The sequence below is a fragment of the Eupeodes corollae genome, chromosome 1 (assembly GCF_945859685.1).
Source record: "Eupeodes corollae chromosome 1, idEupCoro1.1, whole genome shotgun sequence".
NCBI lineage: Eukaryota > Metazoa > Arthropoda > Insecta > Diptera > Syrphidae > Eupeodes > Eupeodes corollae.
The window spans coordinates 310,294,305-310,315,210 of NC_079147.1; the positions used below are offsets into that span (position 1 = coordinate 310,294,305).

At 33.4% G+C, this 20,906-nt stretch overlaps 2 protein-coding genes and 2 long non-coding RNA genes across 8 annotated transcripts in view; 2 read left to right on the forward strand and 2 right to left on the reverse strand.

Moving 5' to 3' along the window:
* The window catches only part of LOC129942888 (protein TANC2), a 61,049-nt gene extending 56,772 nt beyond the window's left edge, over positions 1-4,277 (forward strand). For 2 of the 5 annotated variants that reach the window (XM_056052008.1, XM_056052009.1), the window contains exons 5-6: positions 235-3,461; positions 3,521-4,272. In XM_056052008.1, the coding sequence (XP_055907983.1) occupies positions 235-3,461; positions 3,521-3,820 (3,527 nt within the window). In that variant the 3' untranslated portion in view covers positions 3,821-4,272. Of the gene's footprint in view, positions 1-234; positions 3,462-3,520 lie in introns of all 5 variants that reach the window. The other 3 variants (XM_056052010.1, XM_056052011.1, XM_056052007.1) reach the window with 2 other exon arrangements.
* Positions 4,278-7,263: 2,986 nt separating this feature from the next.
* On the reverse strand, positions 7,264-10,576 carry LOC129942891 (uncharacterized). Its single transcript, XR_008781120.1, has 4 exons — positions 10,042-10,576; positions 8,151-8,207; positions 7,597-7,654; positions 7,264-7,416 (listed from the first exon to the last, which is right to left on the reverse strand). It is a non-coding gene; the product is annotated as an uncharacterized LOC129942891 (long non-coding RNA).
* On the forward strand, positions 7,850-8,981 carry LOC129942892 (uncharacterized). Its single transcript, XR_008781121.1, has 2 exons — positions 7,850-8,439; positions 8,645-8,981. It is a non-coding gene; the product is annotated as an uncharacterized LOC129942892 (long non-coding RNA).
* Positions 10,577-19,605: 9,029 nt separating the features above from the next.
* On the reverse strand, positions 19,606-20,671 carry LOC129942890 (40S ribosomal protein S3a). The gene is made up of 2 exons (XM_056052013.1): positions 20,285-20,671; positions 19,606-20,117 (listed from the first exon to the last, which is right to left on the reverse strand). The coding sequence occupies exons 1-2, from the start codon at positions 20,623-20,625 to the stop codon at positions 19,655-19,657; spliced, it is 804 nt and encodes a 267-aa protein (XP_055907988.1). The 5' UTR covers positions 20,626-20,671; the 3' UTR covers positions 19,606-19,654.
* Between the last annotated feature and the right edge of the window lie 235 nt (positions 20,672-20,906).

The following is a 20,906-nucleotide window of genomic DNA, read 5'->3' on the forward strand; positions in this document are numbered from 1 at the left end:
TTTCATAACCTCGAGTGTTTTTTTGTTTGTTGCTTTAATTCCTAGCATGAAAAATTTAACTATACATAATTCTTAAGCTTGTTGTGGGCTTGGATTTACATACATTTTATTATTTTTATTAGTATCACAAATTTCTATCGCTATTCATTATTTGATGCATGATTTTTGAGGAGTGTTGTAAAAGTTTAGTTTCCTTCAAGACAATCCTAATTTATTTTGTTTTGTTTCATGTAGGTGGCGTTGGAGACGGTATCAATTTACCATCTGTTTCGAACGAAAAGCAGAATGAAGAAGAGCTTCGAACAAGGCTGGGTCTCCTCCTGGATGCTGGTAAATCTAGCAGCTCGACAAATATCAGCCCTGACTCGCAAACCCTTACCGAGTCATCCGAGTACACCGAAGCCATCAATGGACGTTTTAAATCCAAAGACTACAATAAGACATTTGGTAGTCAATTTTCGGTGGCAGCAAAAGATGAAGTTGGAAGTATTGCTGGGAAGTTCAAAGCATTTTCCATCAACGAACGAACTGATGCATTCGACTGTCCGAAACTGCGGAAAACAATGGTCAGACGATCGGCTCGGTCGCAACTACGAAATACTGGAGGAATCTATAAGTCTAGCCCGGTTCAAGCTGTTCAACTCGCTCTTAAACCTCTATTTTTCGAAGTTCCCCTTCAGGAACCTGATCCACCTTTTATTGGACGGCAGTGGCTACTGCGTGAACTATCTAACATTCTGACAACCACAGAAACACCAGGAGTACTGATCAACGGAAATCCTGGAACAGGAAAAACCGCCTTAGTATTACAACTTGTTGAGTATTCGTGCTTTGGTCGACGCAAGGATGTTCCTTACACTGAGACTGATGGGATCTACTGTCAGATCAATATCGGCCATGATAGGCTGAAGGCATTGGCCTCCCATATTGTTGGCTATCATTTCTGCCAAGCCGACACGAACCTAACCTGCTTGGTGCCAGACTTTGTGCATTCTCTTGCTGCCCAGCTGTGTCAGGCCCCGCAACTGGTTGCATACCGGCAGTACCTGATAAATGAGCCACATCTTCAGAATATACTTTGCGTGAAGGAGTGTATTGCTGACGCGGAAAGAGTTATGCGTATGGCGATCCTGGAGCCGTTGACTATGTTGAAGCGCTCAGGAAAAATTGCTTCAAAAACGTGTGTGATTTTGATCGATGCATTATGCGAAGCTGAATACCATCGACCCGATCATGGCCACACCATTGGAACTTTTCTTGCCAAGATGACACAATACTTTCCTTCATGGCTGAAGGTAGTTGCCACAGTGCGAACACAAATGCTGGAGCTCGTAAAGGGCCTCTCTTTTACCAAGATGACTTTAGATAGCTGGGCTTCAAATGATCTCCTACAGAAAGACATGCTCGACTATGTCACATTCCGAGTAAACCATAGCGCAGAAATCCAGAACAATATTGCCGGAACTATAAAGGAACACAATTCGGGACAGTTGAAATTCATTGGCCACCTGCAGGCTCTAACCAAAGGTTCGTTTTTGTATGCAAAGCTTATTTTAGATCTCATCGAGCGAGGACAGTTGGTGATCAAATCGACAAGTTACAAAGTGTTGCCAGTCTCCTTGGCACAGATCTTTTTACTGCATTTTAATCTGAGATTTCCGACCGGCTCGAGTTTCGAAAAAGCCTCCCCGATTCTCAATGTGTGTCTTGCTGCCCTCTATCCACTAACACTTAATGCCATTTACTATACGATATGTGCCCTCAAGACCGATGAGATCATGAGTTGGGACGAGTTCCTGCAACGTTTTAAACTTCTCGATGGATTCCTGGTGAAACGCATCGACAACACTTATATGTTCTTCCATCCTTCTTTTAGAGAGTGGCTTATCCGTAGGGATGATGGAGAGTCTTTGAAGTTTCTATGCGATTTCAGGCTTGGACACGCTGCCATAGCTTTTCGCTTGTCAAGACTTCAGCCTCCTCTCGATCCAGAGCAGACTCTAGAACTAGGCCACCACATTTTGAAAGCGCACATTTACCGAAATTCTAAGGGACCACCTTCGCCGCGTGATATGCAGTCATTTTGGATTGCCAGCGTGACCGACTCAATTTCAGCAGCCTTAGGTTCTTTAAGGAACGTCTACAATCCGAATATGAAGGTTTCACGGCTTCTTCTTCTAGCTGGTGCTTCTCCTCATTACCAAACCGAGTTCATGGGTGATGCCACTATACTCTGCATAGCCGCCCATGAGGGAATAGTGCCAATGGTAAGTTTGCTGCTCGAGTTCGGAGCTGATGTGGAGAGAACGAATAGTCAAGGGTGTACACCTCTAATTTTGGCTGCCATGAAAGGGCATTGTGATGTTTTGCGTCTGTTGGTTGCTGCCGGCAGCAGCCTGGGACAAACAGACACTACACAAAGATGTGCGCTGGTTCATGCAGCTAGGACTGGAAGACTGAACGTTGTTAAGTATTTACTGGCCAGCGACTGGACCCCAAGACAAAACTCAAATGATATAACCCTCGAGAAGGCTATGCAGCAGGCTTTGATAGGCGCTGCCTCACAGGATCACACAACGATTGTTGAGGACTTATTGGAGATGGAGAATGTCTATATTAACGACATTGAGCCGCTAAGTGGGGAAACAGCCCTTACAGCGGCTGCAAGGAATGGATGCGTCGATACTGTGGCGGTCTTACTATCCCGGGGAGCCAAGGTTGATGGAAGAAATAAATTCGGTGCCACACCACTATGGCTTACTGTGAAGGAAGGTCACTGGGCTGTTGCGGAAAAGCTGCTTCAGAACGGAGCTCAAATTGACGAAGCTGTTATACCAAGCAAGAAAACACCTTTAATGATTGCAGCGGAAGAGGGGCTTATAGGAATACTAGAACTGCTAATAGACAGAGGTGCTTCAATAGACTCGGAAGATTCTGAGGGTTTTACAGCTCTTTCTTGGGCTTGTTTGCGGGGGAGACATACGGCCGCGAAATGTCTTATTGAAAAGGGTTGCGACAAGGAGCACGCCGATAACAATGGACGAACGCCACTTGACCTTGCCGCCTACCAAGGCTCCGCAAGTCTGGTGCAGTACCTTCTTGACCAAGGAGCCAAAATTGAACACATAGATGTGAATGGTATGCGTCCACTGGATAGGGCTATAGCCTGTCGAAACATTCAAGTAGTTCAGGTCTTTCTAAAGCGAGGAGCTAAACTAGGGCCCACGACCTGGAGCATGGCCATGGGAAAACCAGAAATACTAGTTGTCCTATTAAATAAGCTGCTAGAAGATGGCAATGTGTTGTACAGAAAAAACCGGTTCCAGGAAGCTGCTCATAGATACCAATATGCGCTGAAGAAAATTGCCAACATTGAAACTCTGCTGGACAAAAACTCTGTCTTTACACAGCTTCGGGCAAATTTGTTGCTAAATCTATCACGGTGCAAGAGAAAATTAAATGTAAGTTAATTTTAAAATTTTGTTTTTAAATAATTTAACGAGTTTATTTCTTAAAATAGGAACTTGACGAATCTACTGAATTAGCCACACAAGCTATTGACCAGAAACCCACGAGTTACGAAGGTTACTATGCCAGAGCAAAAGCTAAAATGGAACAAGGTGAACTAAATGATGCTTTGGTTGACGCCAATGAAGCCATGCAGAAAGCCGCTCAGAGCGGTGTCTTGCCAGAGGTTGTTGAGGTTTTGAGACGAATTCAAAATGAACTTCTTGTAAGGATCAACGAAGCAACCCATGGCACTGTTGTTGTAAACGGATGCAATGAGACGGAGTCTCAAAACGAAATGACCGACTTATAGTTATAATACCAATTTTATATATTTTGTTGGACTTTCTATAATTTTTTAAAGAAATACAAAATTTAAAGCACATCTTCCGGGTGAAGTTCTTTTTTTAACATTTTATTGATAGAACAAAATAATATTATTATTCATAAACTATGATATATTTTTCAATTATTATTATTTATAAATATAATACAACCTATCTTGATTTGTTTAGTGATTTAGTTCAAAAAATTCTATTATTTTATATTTATATACGTCACTCGATACACACCTTGTACATATTTAACAAGTTATATTAATTCGCCTTTCATTCAACTTTTAATTTGTAATTGTATATCATTATTTTACGTGTTGTTTTATTATGTAATAAGATAAAAACAAATTAATATTTTTATTTATATGCTTATGTATTTTTGTAAAGTAAAATTATCACAACCAGCATTCGAAAACCAATTTTGAATTATAAAAGAAAAAGAAAAATACAATAAAAATATTTTACACATATTTGTAAATGCAAATGAAGAATATTGTTTTATTTTTTGTATTGTAATTTGAAAAAATATATTCTATATTATGGCTCCAAAACCTATAGTTATTTTTAAAAGCAATTCAAAGGGTGAGGAACTGAATAATTAGAAGAATGCGAATACACAATTCCTAGTTGGTTATTTCATATTGCTGCCTTAACGTACAATTGATTAACCTTCACGTGAAAAACTATGTAATTTTCATAGATCTTGAGTGAAACGTTAAAATAATTTAACTTGCTCTGGTTGCACTCGTCGACAAGGTCTTGTAACTTGCAATCAATCTATGTATACTTTTCCGAAATGTTTTTTTTTTGGCCTTAGTTCGAATTTGGATTCAAAATCAAAATTTATTGAAGCTATTTAAATTCATGACAAAATTTTTTTCATAAAATAATCGAAGGTTTTTCAATTCTATACCTATTCAGTTTAAATATATTCAGTACTTCAACTTTTCAAAAAGTCCTCATTATTTGTTAGCCTTTACATAACCAATGTACATAAGTTATCCATTTATGCTAAAAACGGTTCTTACAGAAAATGCAGAAGGGCTTAAAGGACTAGTGAGCTGATAAAAGGTGGCCCAGACTTCGCCGGGGTGTCTGTTTCGATCGAAATATTTACAAGGTGCTGGAGATTACACTGGTATAAATATGTTTAAAGAAAACAACAATATCAACCGTCTTAAACTCAAAAGATCAAACTAAATCTTAGTAAAAGTTTTATAGTTTCATATTACCACCAATCTTCAACTTAATAATTGGTCTTTTTGTTGGTTTTAACTTGTCATTGATATCTTCAGTCAAAAAGTTTGAGTCCAACGTAGTCAACTGACTTTATCATGCCTAGGGTTTGATTCGGTGAATTAAACATTCGAGATTTTTACTAGAGCTCAGATATTAAAAGTTTGATTTTTGGTCCATATTGAAAAAAGGGCATTTTGTTTGTAGACGTGAAAATACCTATTTTATGGAATATTGAGATGTAATTGGACTTTTCATAATAATTAATTTTTATTATTGTAGGTTGTTGATTCAGAATATTTGTATGACTCCGTATATAAAAATATTTTCAAAATCGAAGAATTGTAGATTGTTAGTAAATATTGTAAATATTTTATATAAAACTCACAATTTGAAAAGCATTTAGCTTAGATTCTTCATCTGTTGAGTGAATAACTAGTTCAAATGTTTAAAAGTCGAGGAAACCTCGATTGAAAACAGTTCTACCATCATAAAAAACGCTCAAAACGAAGGGTTTTTCGATTGACTTAAAAAAAGTTGATACTGTGAAGCATGGAGGTGGTTCTTTGTTGGGCTGGGCGTGCACATGTTTCCGTTTATGTGGAATGGTAAATTTGACTCACGTTAAAAGAAAAATGTGCGAGGAGGCGAACAAGAAAATATTGGAGATAATCGCTGTGATCTCTGGATAGATTGACCAAGGATTTGTATTTCAACAGGACAATAAACACCACGTCCAGACTTTACCGGGATTACCTTGAAGATAGAGAAGACATAGATATTTTACAAGTAGAGTAGTATTGTGGCAGGAGCTGGTTAATATGTGCGGGAACAATTGGAATTTTCATTACTACTAGAACATTTGCAGGATTACTAGAACAGTATACCACATGGAATAATTAAAAACACTCATTTTAAATGCATTTGTTATATTATTCTTTAATTATATAAACCTATTTTTGTACTTGAAAGTTTTATTTCGATGCTAGAATTAGGTTTTCCTTCTTAAAATGTGAGTGGATAATAAGGCGGGCTGATTTTGCATGGGACAAAATAAAATCTATTTGATCATATTGTAATAGTAATATTATTTGTATAGTATAGTAAACAAACAACAATTGCTAAAAAAAACTAAAAATAAATTATATCTTTGGCCCGCTCATGGGTTTTGAATTTTTTGAGATTTTTGAAAAAACATTTTTTTAATTTAAGGGGCGTAGTCGAAATTCGACTAAAGTCCAATGTTTTGGCGAATCAACAGTTTGGTGGTATTACCAATGGCGAACTCCGTAGTTAGTCTTTGAAAACAAAACTGAAAACATTAAAAACTGAAAGTGAAATGTCATTCATTGTCATAAATATTTATAGTCAGATTGAAGGTTATTGCAGCGTTGAATTGTTTTTCGAGGATGAAAATGAAGAAGTAACAAATAAAGAAGAAAAAATCATGATCTGCAGATTGAGGAGTTTATAAGAGATGCTTCCAACCCACTGGAAGTACCAGATAATTTGTAATATAATGAAGAATAACTTTGATAAAATTTAGCTAGATTTTTTTTCATAGAATTGTGTTATACTTTCGGCTTAGCAAACACGCATTTAAATATGTTTTAAGTCAGATAAGTTCAGGATTTCAAACGACTCAAAGTTCTGATGTGGAAGTTATCAAAAAAGTGTAGGAAATGACTGAGTAGGTTTCTAGTAACCTACAGTTTCAGTAGTTTTAAGCGAAGTTCTTTATTTGCTTGAAGCAAGAATCTGCCCAGTTTGGATCAATGCTGATATTCCCACTAATGAAAAGCAAGAAGCGAGAAACTATTTTCAAAGAGCAGGCTTACCAGGGATAATTGGATGTGTAGACGGAACTCACATTGGTATCATAGCTCCTGCTCAGTTACAACACCAAAGTTCAAATAGAAAAGGTTTTTACGGCTTAAGTGTGATGTGGTAAAGTACTTCAAAATTGAGTCTTGATGCTTAGGTTAAACCTTTTCTTTTTAAGGCTTGTGACAATAATGGCGTTATAAGATTTATTGATGCTAGATATCCTGGTTCTTCGCATGACTCGCTTGTATGGAATTATAGTTCGTTAAAGAATTTATTATATAAAAATGTGTAATCCTGCAAAACCTGCAGAAAAGCATTGGATCTCAAATTATCAAGACAAAATAAACACATATTTTTTTTATATGCATAAAAGCACATTTAAAACATTTTTTATTTAAAACTTGCACAGTATAAAAATTAAATAACAGAAACTTAGAACTCTATTTAAATTCATCAGCAAAAATCACATCCTTCCTGAATTTAATTATTTTGAGATCTTCTTTGACAAGAGCTGTAAGGAAAAAATACAGATATAAACATTAATTTTTGCAATCGCAGGTATTCTTGTTCATAATTTGAATTGACAATCAGAATGGATTTGTGTCATTTATAAAAGAAATGTTGGGGAATCCGAAATAATATCATCACAAAAGAATTGTTTAATGAATTTAAATAACGAACTTATAATTACCTTTTTCCATAAGCTCTTGTCGTTGCTGCCAACTGGGATTAATTCAAGATTCGTTCACCTGGAAATTAATGTAAAAAAAATGAATTTAAAACGTGTGTTTTGTACAAGTTAAAAAGATAGTTAGAAACTAATTCGATCAGTAATTTAATTTGCGTTGGATAAAGAACAAGTTCTCTTCATGGCTTATCAAAGCGAGCTGGGTAAGTGTGTCATCATTTAAACATTCATATATTTTATAATTTGGCCAGTTTATGTTTCTAAGATCTGAGAGTTTACTTTGCTTTCAACAAAATGAACAACATTTTTTTCACTTTTGCTGCCAGAAATTTAAAAATAGAATTTGTATGATTCGATTTCTTAAGAATTCTGCATCGCACAAGTCAAAAAGGAAGAAAATAAGTTCAAAGCTAATTTTATTTCAAGGTCAGAATAAAAAGTGAACTTTTATTATATAACATTCTCCTACTCTATCAACCTGATTGGGAAATTTCTCAGAACACTTGGAAATATAAACTGCTCAATTGAGTTCACTTAAAAAAAAGAATTCAACTTACCTCAACTAAATTCACCACCCTTTCAAGCAATATCTTCTCACTAAGCTCTATCGTAATCTGGAAGTAAAACAAAAATTAAATTTAGATTTAAGTGATAAAATTGAATCAAATTGTATAAATATTAGAATTTAAATATAATTCTATCAGCAGTTTATTTTAGCGTTGGTTATAGAACAAATTCTCTTCATGGCTTTTCAAAGCGAGCTGGGTAAGTTGTGTCATCATTGTAAAATTAAATATAAAACACAAAGATAAATGTATGCACATACACTGCCGCTCATCTCAATAGGTTCGCAAATATTTTCACCTCACTGTTGGCCTCTCTTCATATGTATTGCAATGACACATCTTTTTGATATACATATGTAATGAAAGAGCTTCATTATGTGCTTGTTTTGGGAAAAAATGTGTCTTAAAGCTTACCGTTAATCTCCCACGGTAGTTACACTAAATGTATTGATAAAAACAAGCTTTTTTTTGGCTCATCTGAATAGGTTCAATAGCAAAAATTGCAGTTTATGTTGAGTTGCGTGTTAATTGTAATCGAAATTTTATCTGTCAATAAAGTTAGTGTGTTTTTCCTATTAACTGTAAAAAAAAGGGTCGCGGAAAATCTTTAAGCGAGGAAGAAAAACGCAAAATAACGACATTTCGGGAATCAGGCCTAAGCCAACGACTTAAAGCGAAGAAATTCAAAAGAGGTCAAAATTTGGTAGGCAGTTACTTGCGATATATCCAAAATTATGGACAAAAAAAATGAAAGGAGGAACTTATACGGCCTTATCAATGGCTGATAGACGTGCTATCATCAGAACAGCTTCTAATTCTTATGATTCCGCGTCAAAAATAAAAATAAAAACCGGTTTCAATTGCACTTTAGCTACGGTAAAACGCGTAAAAGTGCTTCTCATTTAAAAGAAAAAAATCAGAAAAAACCTAGCCAAGTCAGAGTGGAAAGTGATTTTTTTCAGATGAGAAAAAGTTTAATTTAGAGGGCCTTGACGGCTATAATTATTACTTTTATGACCTTTAAAAAGGAGAGCATTATTTAAGTCGGCTGCATAGCTGTGAAAACAGTGTTAGGATGTGGGGAGCTATTTTCTTCTACGGAGCCTTAAAGCTCCAATTTGTTACATCAAGAATGAATGCAAATTCTTATAAGGGTGTGTTAGAAAAGGCCTTCCCACAGATTTCTTATCTCTTTGGACCGATATCGCGGACATTCCAACATGATAATGCCCCTACCCATACAGCGAGGATAGCAAGGCAGTGAATATAGAGCCAAAATGTGGAGATGCTGGTGTGGCCCCCATACTCCCCTGACCTTAACATAATAGAAAATGTGTGGGCACTTCTCTTAGGTAAAGCATAAGTCAGAAATTTCGCTTCAATACCTGGAAAAATTGTGTTGTTCCATTCCGAATCGAATTTACGAGAATTTATATTAACAAAAGGTGGCAACACTCATTATTAACTATTGTTAAATAATCATACAACACAAAAGGGTAAAATAATTCATGGAGTTCAAATAATTTGTGTTTTATTCCATTTCATCCGTTGAACCTATTCAGATGAGCCAAAAAAATGCTTGTTTTTATGATTACATTTAGTCTAGCTACCGTGGGAGAATAACGGTAAGATTTAAGACAAATTTATTTCTCCCAAAACTAGTACATAATGATGCTCTTTCATTACATATATAAAAAAGATGTGTCATTGCAATACATATAAAGGAGGCCAACAGTGTGGTGAAAATATCCGTGAACCTATTTAGATGAGCGACAGTGTATAAAATAAGACATTTTAGTACATACATATATGCATATTGCATGTCTTTGGCAATGTAGTTCTATTAAATCTATAAAATTATATAAAAACAATATTAACTTACTTGAAGCAAAAGTCATCCCTTGATTTGTTCCCTCCGCTCATTTTAAATTTTTAAACTGAAAAAAGAAGAAAAACGATTAATTAAAGGTCTTTAGGTTACCTATTAACTTAAAAATTAAATTTCTAATAGTTTCGCCCGATAAATATTCCATCCGGAATCATTTCATTTCACTCTTTCCCTACTGTGAATTTCGAACGGAAGGTGACTGATTTTTCATCATAAAAATCTAACTCCTTACAGCTTTTTAAATTCCGAGTGAACAAAAGTATTTTTAATGCAATTTTTTCCGGAAATTTCAAAGATTATTATTTTTAAGGATCTTGTTCTATTAAAATTTATAAAAATGTGGCGTGACTGCGTGTTACATCGAACGTGGTTTAACTGATTCGTATAACATAGCGAAAGTCTACGTCTTATTTTTTAATCTCACAGTATTTTAAAATAAAATCGATCAAAAAAGAATTTAAATTTGTCAATTGGTCAGGTACTGTGTTTACTAACTTTAGGATTTTTTTAAATAAGAGAAAAAGTACAAAAACTTACTTTAATCTCCTTAAAGAAAAAGTTTCCCATATTGGCGTCATCTGCATCCACCTTCTGTAAAACAAAAGAGAATTTTCAATTAGAATTAAATTTTAGAGAACAAAAAGAAACAATAATATTTTGTTTTGTTTCTATCAGCAGTTTATTTAGCGTTGGTTTAGAACAAATTCTCTTCATGGCTTATCAAAGCGAGCTGGGTAAAATGTGTCATCATTAGAAACCAGATTTAGGCTTTATAAAAAGTCCTTACTTCGATTAGTTTGTATTTCTGAAGTGTTACTAATTTTATCATTTCGTTCTCAGAGACAAAAACTAATTCAAAGTAGCTAATCACCCTTATTACGATTGTCGTTGAATTAAAACGACTGCGAAACGACACAGGTCTATAGAAAAAAGTTGGGTTTGAAATGAAGGAGAACCTACGGCGTTTTCATCGCTTTCCACAATCTTTTACATATTGAGAATCGTTTTACTGAAAACTGAACGATCGCCTACAGAGCCTAGTTGTTTTTCAGTGGTTTTGATAAATTGAGAACCGTAACAAGGGTGAATACATACATAATAACAAAACTGCAGAAAAATATACTTACATCAAATTGAATCAAACGCCTTCCAACATCATCTAAAGTTTCATTAAGCCAATTTTCTGTAACAAACAAAAAAAAACTTTTATTTTATTGATATTTTATACAATTTAATATGTAATTTAAAAAAAAAAATATCAATCAAATTTAATCAGTAGTTTATTTAGCGTTGGTTTAGAACAAATTCTCTTCATGGCTTGTCAAAGCGAGCTGGGTAAGTGTGTCATCATTAAAAATATATTCAATTGATTCTTGAATTTGGTAAGGTTATATTTCTGAGTTCTAGAGATTCTTTTTAAATTAACACACACTGCCCATCGAGGCAAGTGACCGCAAAAAGCTACGATTCGGAAACATTTCCGAATGGAAAAAAGTTCCGAGCTTCATATTTTTGTGTTCCTGCGAACCAAGTCAGATAATAAATATTTCCACAATACTTTGCTGTCGGAAAAAAACGGGAATATATATGTATGTACGTAAGAAATGCATGTGTCCGGATTATATGAATTTTGTACCATCGTAACCGTTCGGATACACATATTGGAGAAATTTCCGAAACGAATTAAGCCCTATCAGGAGTTTTGTCGTAATCCGAAACTTTTACGAATTCCGAAAAAACTAGCACTTAATCTAATCGTAATGCAAAATTGTATACATTTTTCGCTTACGATCGTATTTGGTGATACGTTTTTTCGGAATTCTCAGTTTCCGATTACGATGGAACTCCTAATAGGTCCGATTATGATTTACGTTAAAAGTGTCAAACTAGATTCATGCCTTCGAAAGCAACTAGGGGCAATGAGGCACACAATTTCAGGCGAAGGTAACGTATGGATATTTTATGAGTTAGCAAAAAAGGAAAAAAAAAACCGTTATCCCGATTTGTTACCTCGACTATTGTGATAATTTCTCAGAAAAACAACCTTATTTATATGTACTTAGTAAAAGCATTAAAAATAACTTACCTTAACTTCAAACATCTTTGAAACTGAATGGTTTTGAATTCTGCAATAAAAACAAAAAATTCACTATTAGATACAAATTTAGGTTTTAAGTAATTAATTTAAAAGTATTTATTATTTCTATCAGCAGTTAATTTTGCGTTGGATATAGAACAAGTTTTCTTCATGGCTTGTCAAAGCGAGCTGGGTAAGTGTGTCATCATTTAAGAAACATTTAGATATAAAGAGAATCGAGTTTGTTTTCTGTCATACTATAAAATTAATTAAATTGGCAGACACTTAAACAATAATGTCAAGTGTGGTTAGCTAAATTTATCTTGCCTTAGGTAACTTAATTTTATAGTACTCAAGAAACCACGATATTGTAAAAGAAATTATGTATACGAAAAACTATGCTTACTTTTTTCTTCTTGTTTAATAAGTCGAACCTTTTTCTAGTAGTACGGCCATCAGCATCAGATCTGTAAAACAAAGAATAACTGAATTTTAGATTAAAGTATTAACAAATAGAAACAATCTTAAACTATGGGTTATATTTTTCTATCAGCAGTTAATTTTGCGTTGGATATAGAACAAGTTCTCTTCATGGCTTGTCAAAGCGAGCTGGGTAAGTGTGTCATCATTAGAATCAAAAATCACAATAAGGCTTAAGAAACAGTCCTTACTTGATAAGTTTATATTTCTGAGTTGTGCCGAATTAAAACAATACATTCCCAGAGACACAAACTAATTTAAAAATAATAATACAAAAGGAAAAATATACTCACATCAATTGAAATAATCACATTGCACTTTCCAACATCAAACATCTTCTAGTACTTGATTTAGCCAGCAGCCTTCTGTAACAGACAAAAAAGCTTTTATTTTATTGATCTTTATTAAATTTAATATGTTAAGCAAATTAATTTATTTTATTTTTATCAGCAGTTTATTTAGCGTTGGTTTAGAACAAATTCTCTTCATGGCTTTTCAAAGCGAGCTGGGTAAATTGTGTCATCATTTTATATTTAAGAAGAAAAAAAACACGAAATTATAAAGCATTTTCTCACTGGGTTTACAACGATATTTCGTCAAGTGCTTAATTGAAGAGATATTATCTTTGATTGTGAACCCAGTGGTTCGTTTGGACTGCTTGTCTTAAAATTTCTTTTAACGGGGTTTTGATGTTAGAAAATAATAGTGAAACAAAGGATTTACTTACATCGAAACAAATTGTACTCCTTGATATGGTTCCCTTACTTGGTGGTATCAATTTCGAGCGTCTAAGCTGAAAACAAAAAAAAAAAGTTAATTTTTGCCAATCGAAATTTCAAAAACATTTTTTTAAGAAATATTATCAGAATGGATTTTGTGTCATTTATCGATCAAATGATGGGGAATCCGAAAATAATATCATCACAATGAAATTAAAAGTAAAACAATTTAACAAACTCTTACCTTTTTTTCATTTGTAAAAATCATAATTACAAATTCAAATCGTTGAAGGAAGCTGAAAAAAAAACAACGAAAACGATTTAGTTTTTTGGTAATTGATCATCAAAATGTATTTTATTTTCATGAGATTTCAGAATGGATTTTGTGTCATTTATCGATCAAATGATGGGGAATCCGAATAAAATATCATCACAATAAAATCGAAGGTGAAAAAAGAAAAACAAAGTCATAGTTTAATACAAAAATTAACTCAAAAACGTTTATCTTGACCAAAACATTAAAAATCAATTTATAACTTGACTCAATTTAAATAAATTTCAACTCTTTCTATCAACAGCATTTTTTTAAATCCGTTTACTCTCATTTAAATTCAAACTTGAGTTACATAACTTCGATAAATTAAAATTATGACATAGTTTTTTTGTTTTAATAAAAGGGAACTCACCTTTTAATATTATGGTGTTATAAGAATGCAGAAATAATCACATAGCTGAAAATAAAAATTCAATTCAGTTAGTAAATATCACAAGGAATTGCTTGGAATTAATAAATAATTCTATATGTATATCAGTTCTACTATCTAAATTATAAATTGCAACATCTTTTGGTTCTGTTTACAAAATTTTCATCACTTAAATATTTTCGTATGTACATTTATGTATGTTTGACCAAAACTCATCAAATACTAACAAAATCAAATTTGAATTTGAATTATTTCTTTTTTTATAGTTCTTTCATTAATTATTATACTGAAAATATATGAACACACTTCGGCATAGCAAGATGTAAAAATATAATTGCAAATGAGTTTTAGCCACATATCAACATTTAAAAAAATAAATATAAATTACCTCTATTGATGAGCTATAACATTCCCAAGTTAATAACAGTTTTGTATCATTATCTTCTTCTTCAAAGCATTAAAAGCCGGTAAATGTTATTCTTGTTCTAAATCTAAAATATAAGAAGAAAAAAGGTATTAATTTTAAAATGAAAGCCAACGAAAAATAGAGTTTAGTAATAAACAATTTTCCATCAGATATTATTAATCATCAAAACTCTCAGAAGTAGCAAATAATAACAAGAACATCATTTAACAAAATGTTTTATCTTAAAATTTAATTATTTAAAGTCTGTTCGGTAATCAATAAAAAGACGATATAAAACAAACATCCAAAAATATTATCAGGAAATCATGTTTTAATTTTAATTTCATTAAAATAAATCAAGTTTTGTGTAAGCTTACAATACTTTTAACACACTTAGTCTCAATATTTTTATAATAAACTCAAAATGAACAAGCCTCAATGAAAGATCAGTATGAGACATACTATTACTAGTTTAAAGGATTGAGAACAGCTTGTGAAAACAGCTGGTTATGGTTTCAAGTCGGGTCTTGGTCTTGGTTATTAGAGCCCTAACTACCAAATAACTATTTTTTAATTTGTTAAATTTTTTCTTATAGAACCTTTAAACTTATTACTTATGTATATACAAAACTAAAGAATAAGTTTAGATTAGTGTGATCCAATGAAATAAGTGTGTGAACCGAATGTGGTTCTACTTAAAAGCACATAAGTATGTACATTTGTAGATATAATTATCCTTTAAAGCGTTGAATGTTGCGATGATGCAATTTTTAAAATGCAATAAATATAAATACAAAAACTCACCCGAAGATGATGAGAAACTCAACAAAACATGAGATTTATTTGCATAAAACAAACAAATCAACAAAACAACATGTTGGGAATAGGAAATCAATATGATAAATTAAAAAGTGTTTAAATTTGGGTTGGTGTTGTTTTCCTTAATTTCAATTCAACAAATTTCATAAATTTAAACAGACTTTAAATAATGCATTCTTTGAAAAACTACAAAACTTAGTATGCTTACCTTAATATATGTTTTATTTTATTTTTCCATTGAATTTCGAGATTCCTGAAACAATAAAAAAAAATTATACATATTAAAAATCTGGCAATTCATTTAAATGTTATTTAAAAATATAGTAAGGTATCTCAGAAATGTAAATTTAACATCAATCTCGCTCAGAGTAGCAAATAATTCGAAACATCATGGAAGTAAAACTTAGGACTGGAGAAGGATATAATTATTTATAAAGAATCAGCAAAAGAAAACTTGTATAATCGAAATGCATAGCTCCAGTTTTTGCCACTGAAAATGTATATGTATGTCTATTTAGTACTGCAAACATTGCCCTTCTAAAGTTCCTAGCAACTGAAATTGCTTTTATTTGTCAATGGTGCTGTTGTGCTCTATTTTCCACGGACTTTATAGGATCAAAATTAATATGCTTATGAACAGACTTGAGTCACTCCTAAGCATTTATTGTATCAAACATTTTTGCATCTTTAATGTGAAAAAAACTACATGTTGCTCAAGGAAGCATACGATTGCTTTAAAAGTAACTTTAATTTCAGCTTTTTAATCTTCGCTGTAATAGAGCAAATCTTTTAATATTTGAAAATAAATTTGTTAACTTTTGTTCAAAGAATACCAACACAAGTTTTTGAGAAATATTAACACTTATTATCTTATAATCCCATGAGTATTCAAATGTCGATTAAGATATTTCTACCATATTAAAAATGTCAAAATAACACTCCAAATATACCTATGTGTAGCGCATTTGTCAAATTCTTTAATTGCATAATATCCTTCTAGAGCCCACTTAAAATGAAATATTGCATAAGTAATTTCAGTACGAACCTTTGACAAAATTTTGTATTTCCATTTCCAAAGCAGTTAGGGCCAAGGCATGTTATTTTAGTGGTGCCACTGAAAAATAAGAAAAAAAACATTAATTTTAAAATGAAAGTCAATATTTTAATAATAACCAATTTTCTATCAGATATGGCAAATAATCAGGCCTATTCTGCTATTCATCGTAGAGTATTTTGCTTAAATTTCACTTATCACTCATGCTTATTTTGAGATTCGAATGAAAAATATTCATTGCAAAAAATGAACCGAAATGGACCTTATTTTCGAGATCAGCTGTTCTAAATGATTTGAAATTTTGATCCGATATATGTGACCGCACTAAATTTCTATTTTTCGAATAATCTTATCTCTAATTCAGAGTTTGTCAAAGATTAACAGTAATATAATATCTGAACGACACAAAAATAACATTTGATTCGAATCATTCGAAATCAAAGTTTACTTAATTTTTTTTTTTTAAATAAACTTTCGATTATATCAGCAAACTTTCGAATCTCAAAATAAAATTTTGTCGAAGTCGAATAACTTTCGGTCGAAAACGAATCTCAAAATAAGCGTGACTATTCTGATATTCATTCGAAGTGAATCTGTGTATGTCGGTAACGTCGGTAATACTGCGCGGTATTTTTCTATTTACTGATTTTTCATTTGATGCCTGGTTTGTTAATTTTTGTAAGCAAAATGTAAGTGAAAACTAATTTATTGCTAAATTTAGAATATTAGTTTTATAAATAAAAGAATATTAACATTTTTAGGGGAAGGAAGACACTTTTTAACATTAATCCGAAGCTCTCTGTGTGAGGATTCTCTTATTCCTCTGCTTACAATTGGAATAAATAGTCCAATACTGCCCATTTCCAAAAATTACACAAATTACAGAATGCAAAGGCAGTGTGAAAGGGAATCGAACGGGTGAATCGAATATCCGATTCACGTGAATAGTAGAATAACATACAATTTAACAAAATATGGCGAATCAATCGATTCAATAAAAACAAAGCATACAGCTCTTGGAGACAACGAAAAGCGAAAGAGAATGTTTCCTAATTTTTTAAAATTAATTCTTTTAAAAGCAATGTAAGGTTTATTAAGCTTTTAAAGGGAGCTCTTGTGGATTCAATTTCCCACAGAATATTTTTATCGAACAAACTTGAAAACAAGAACTCTTTTGAAATATTCTAAGTAAACTTTAAATGACAGTAAAAACAGTTTAAAGAAACGATTATCGCTGGAAGCAAAAACTGGTTATGGTGAATATATAAATCTTGACACTATGTATTAATTTAAATTATGGGGACCTTCAAGATCGCTGTCTCAAAACACTACAATTAGTGTAGTTTATAAATACAACTATCAGTGCTTGAATTTATGTTGTTTTTGTTTTATTTACTTCCAATTCAACAAATTTAAATAACACAAAACTAAAGATGCTTACCTTGATCGATGTAAGATGTCATTTATTTCACCATTGATAATTCTGAAACATAAAAAAGGGGTCCACATTAAAAACAAAGTACTAAATTCAAATGTAATTGAATAAAAAAAAGAACAAGTTATCTCAGAAATGTAAATTTAACATCAATCTCGCTCAGAGTAGCAAATAATACGAAACATCATTGAAGTTAACAACTATGGCTGCAGAAGGATAACTCAATGTAAATATTATATAAATTCTTCCGTAAAAATATTGAAAAAGAAATACGCTGGTGTCTAACAATAATGTCCAAACTGCTGATGCAGAACATTATGGCCCTAGCAGCACTCACTTATGGATCCGAAATTTGGCTGCTCAAAGGAAGACACCTCATTAGATTGCCCATTTGTGGAAAGAACAATTCCAAAGGAGTTATAACAATGTTGGCTATATAAAATAAACCACGAAGCTAATATAAAGATTAAGCTTGGTAGACGCCGACAGGATAAGCACGTAAGCGAAAATGTACCGTCCCGAAAGTCATTTGCGGTACAATTTATGGGAGACGACAACAGGAAGAAAATGTTTTCACTGAAAGTATGACGTAGACGAGGATGTCTAGAGTCCTGGGGTGCCACACTGGATGTCGTTGGCCAACAATCCGAACGGTGAAGAAGCATGTTGAACAAGTCCGGATTGGATCCCGTTTGTGACAACGAACGAACGATTCTTGGGCCAATTCGACGAAGTGAATTCTCCCGTAGGTACAAGAAAACTAATAAAGAATCGAAATATATGGCCCAATTTTGGAAGCGTAAATGTGTATTTTTTATAACGCAAAAGCAATTCTTTTCTTAAATCTAGTTTCAACTGAACTCGTTTTAAATTTGTCTCAATACCCTTGTTTTTTTTTTCGTTCAAATGAACAGAATAGAATCCACCCTAAACCATTTTTTGTATCAAACTTGTTTTGACATTCTTTAACGTGTACACATTTTCCATGTTAAACTAAGGACAATTTGGGTTGGATGCTTGAAGCAAACTTAAGTCCAACAAAACAATTTGATCTAAAATAAGTCCTCAAAAATATTTGAGAGTTGTTTCGTTAAAAAATGATTTTCAAATATTTTTACCCATTACATAATGTGTTGAATATTTATGTTGCGAAGGGAACAATGTGTCGGTAAAGATAATTCTATCGAAGTGAAAATGAGAAAAAGCACTCCAAATCCATCCACAGCATAATTCTTTACATAATATCCTTCCAGAGCCGAATGTTTCAATATACGGAATATTCATGCAACAACATAAATCCTTGAACTTCAACCATGTGCCATGCGTTTAAAAGTTTCAAGGTTTCTATATCGCCGAATGAATACTCCCTAAACTTAATTAAGTGTTAGAGAAGTACAAAATTTAACTTACCTAATAAACCGCTTTCAATAAAGATCATTTCGCCAAACTGGTACACCACCGAGATACCGTTCTCTGGAAAAAAATGAAAAAAAATTGGTTATCAAACTGAAAATTTTATACAAAACTGAGAACTTTTAGGTGTAACTTTTATCAGACATTAATTTTACATCAAAAAACTCAGCGACGAAAAATAAGATAAACATCATTTGAAATTAGAAAAATACAACTGCATTGCAAATATTGATTCATCTTACCTTTAGAAAAAATAATTTCTAGTCCGAATCCTGGCAGGTACCCAGTCTCAATGATTACTGTCCATTTCTTGAACCTAGAACCTAAAAGGAGGGAAACAAAAAGAAACCAAACACGAAAAAACCTTTGCCCGCCTAAAATCGTCAATCTTTGATTTTGAAATGAAAACCTAGGGTAATGATCTTTTTGTCTTGACCGAAAACAACAGATGTTTCATGTTTCGCATCATTTATTTTTGTAAAAATAATTTTTCAATAAAATTAAACCGACTGTTGTACTGGTGGCTCGTAGCCTTCGGGCCTCTCGACAACAGCGCCTTCAGACACAACACCTTCGGTGCCCTTGCCACCACCGTCTCCGTGCAACTCCAAGAGTCGCGACAAATCGAAACGGGGCTTCTTCAATACCTTGACTTTGCGAATGTAGACGTCGTGCAGAGGATAAATCACCTGGCACAACTTCTCAATGTCCTTGGCAATGGAATCGGGGGTGAGTTTGCTAACGACGCCCTTCAAGTCCGAACCTCCGACATCACGTTGGATGATCTCCACCATCTTGTTGCGGATCTTCCTGACTTGAGATTGCTGAGCGTAGCAAGTCTTGCGCTGGGACAATTGATCCTTGGCAGTGAATCCAATGCAGAAGACGCGAAGCAAGTAACCATCGGTTGTCTTCACATCAACATTGGCTTCGATGAGGGTTTGCCATTTCTTGACCATTGACCTAGACGAGGAAGAATCAAGTGTTATGAAGATGCAACCTATTATATCAGTTCCAGAAGCATGGAGCACAACATGTGCATACAGCTTCCATTTTGTTTTCATTCTACTAATCACTCATTCCACATTTTTAAGATTCACACACGATTTTTCACTTAGGATATCACTTACCTGAATTTGTCTGTGGTCAAATCCATACCATGGAAGTTGGTAAGAACGTTACGTTCTTGGACATCCTCAGCGATCAACCTGAATTTGCGGAAAGAACGCTCAGCATCACCATCCTTTTGCAAATCGGCCAGGGAGACCTCGAACACGCGACCCTTCAAACCTTCGGAAGCGATTTTCGTTCCTTGGGTACGGTTTACCAAAGTTTTACCGATTTGACGGGTTGTGAACATATTTGGGGCTTTCACATCGTACCAATCTTTTCTTGAAAAAGGATCAATCACCTTCTTTTTACCACCTTTCTTGCCTCCTTTGGACAGACCCTTATTTTTACCGACCGCCATCTTAACAGTTCACAAGGAAAAAGAGCGAAACACGTTGCCGCTGTCAGATAGGCGGAAATTGGGAAAAGAGCCCACTGAACGGATTATTGAGCACATTTTGGGAAGTGTTTGGAAAAAATAGAAAAATTAAGAAACTGAGCAAATTTTTAATATCACTGAATGCAAGCGTTTAGACAGTCGCTGTTACACGGGGAAACTATTTGTATTTTTGTTTAAAGTTTTTCCTGGTTTCCTCTGGTCAACTGTATCACCAACTTCCCTGAATTATAATTTTGTACTTT

Excerpts from the sequence above, each read along its gene's own strand:
- LOC129942890 (XM_056052013.1), bottom strand. The coding sequence starts at position 20,625 with ATGGCGGTCGGTAAAAATAAGGGTCTGTCCAAAGGAGGCAAGAAAGGT. Across the intron at positions 20,118-20,284 it reads TTGACCACAGACAAATTCAG|GTCAATGGTCAAGAAATGGC; the intron begins GTAAGTGATATC and ends TTCCTCGTCTAG.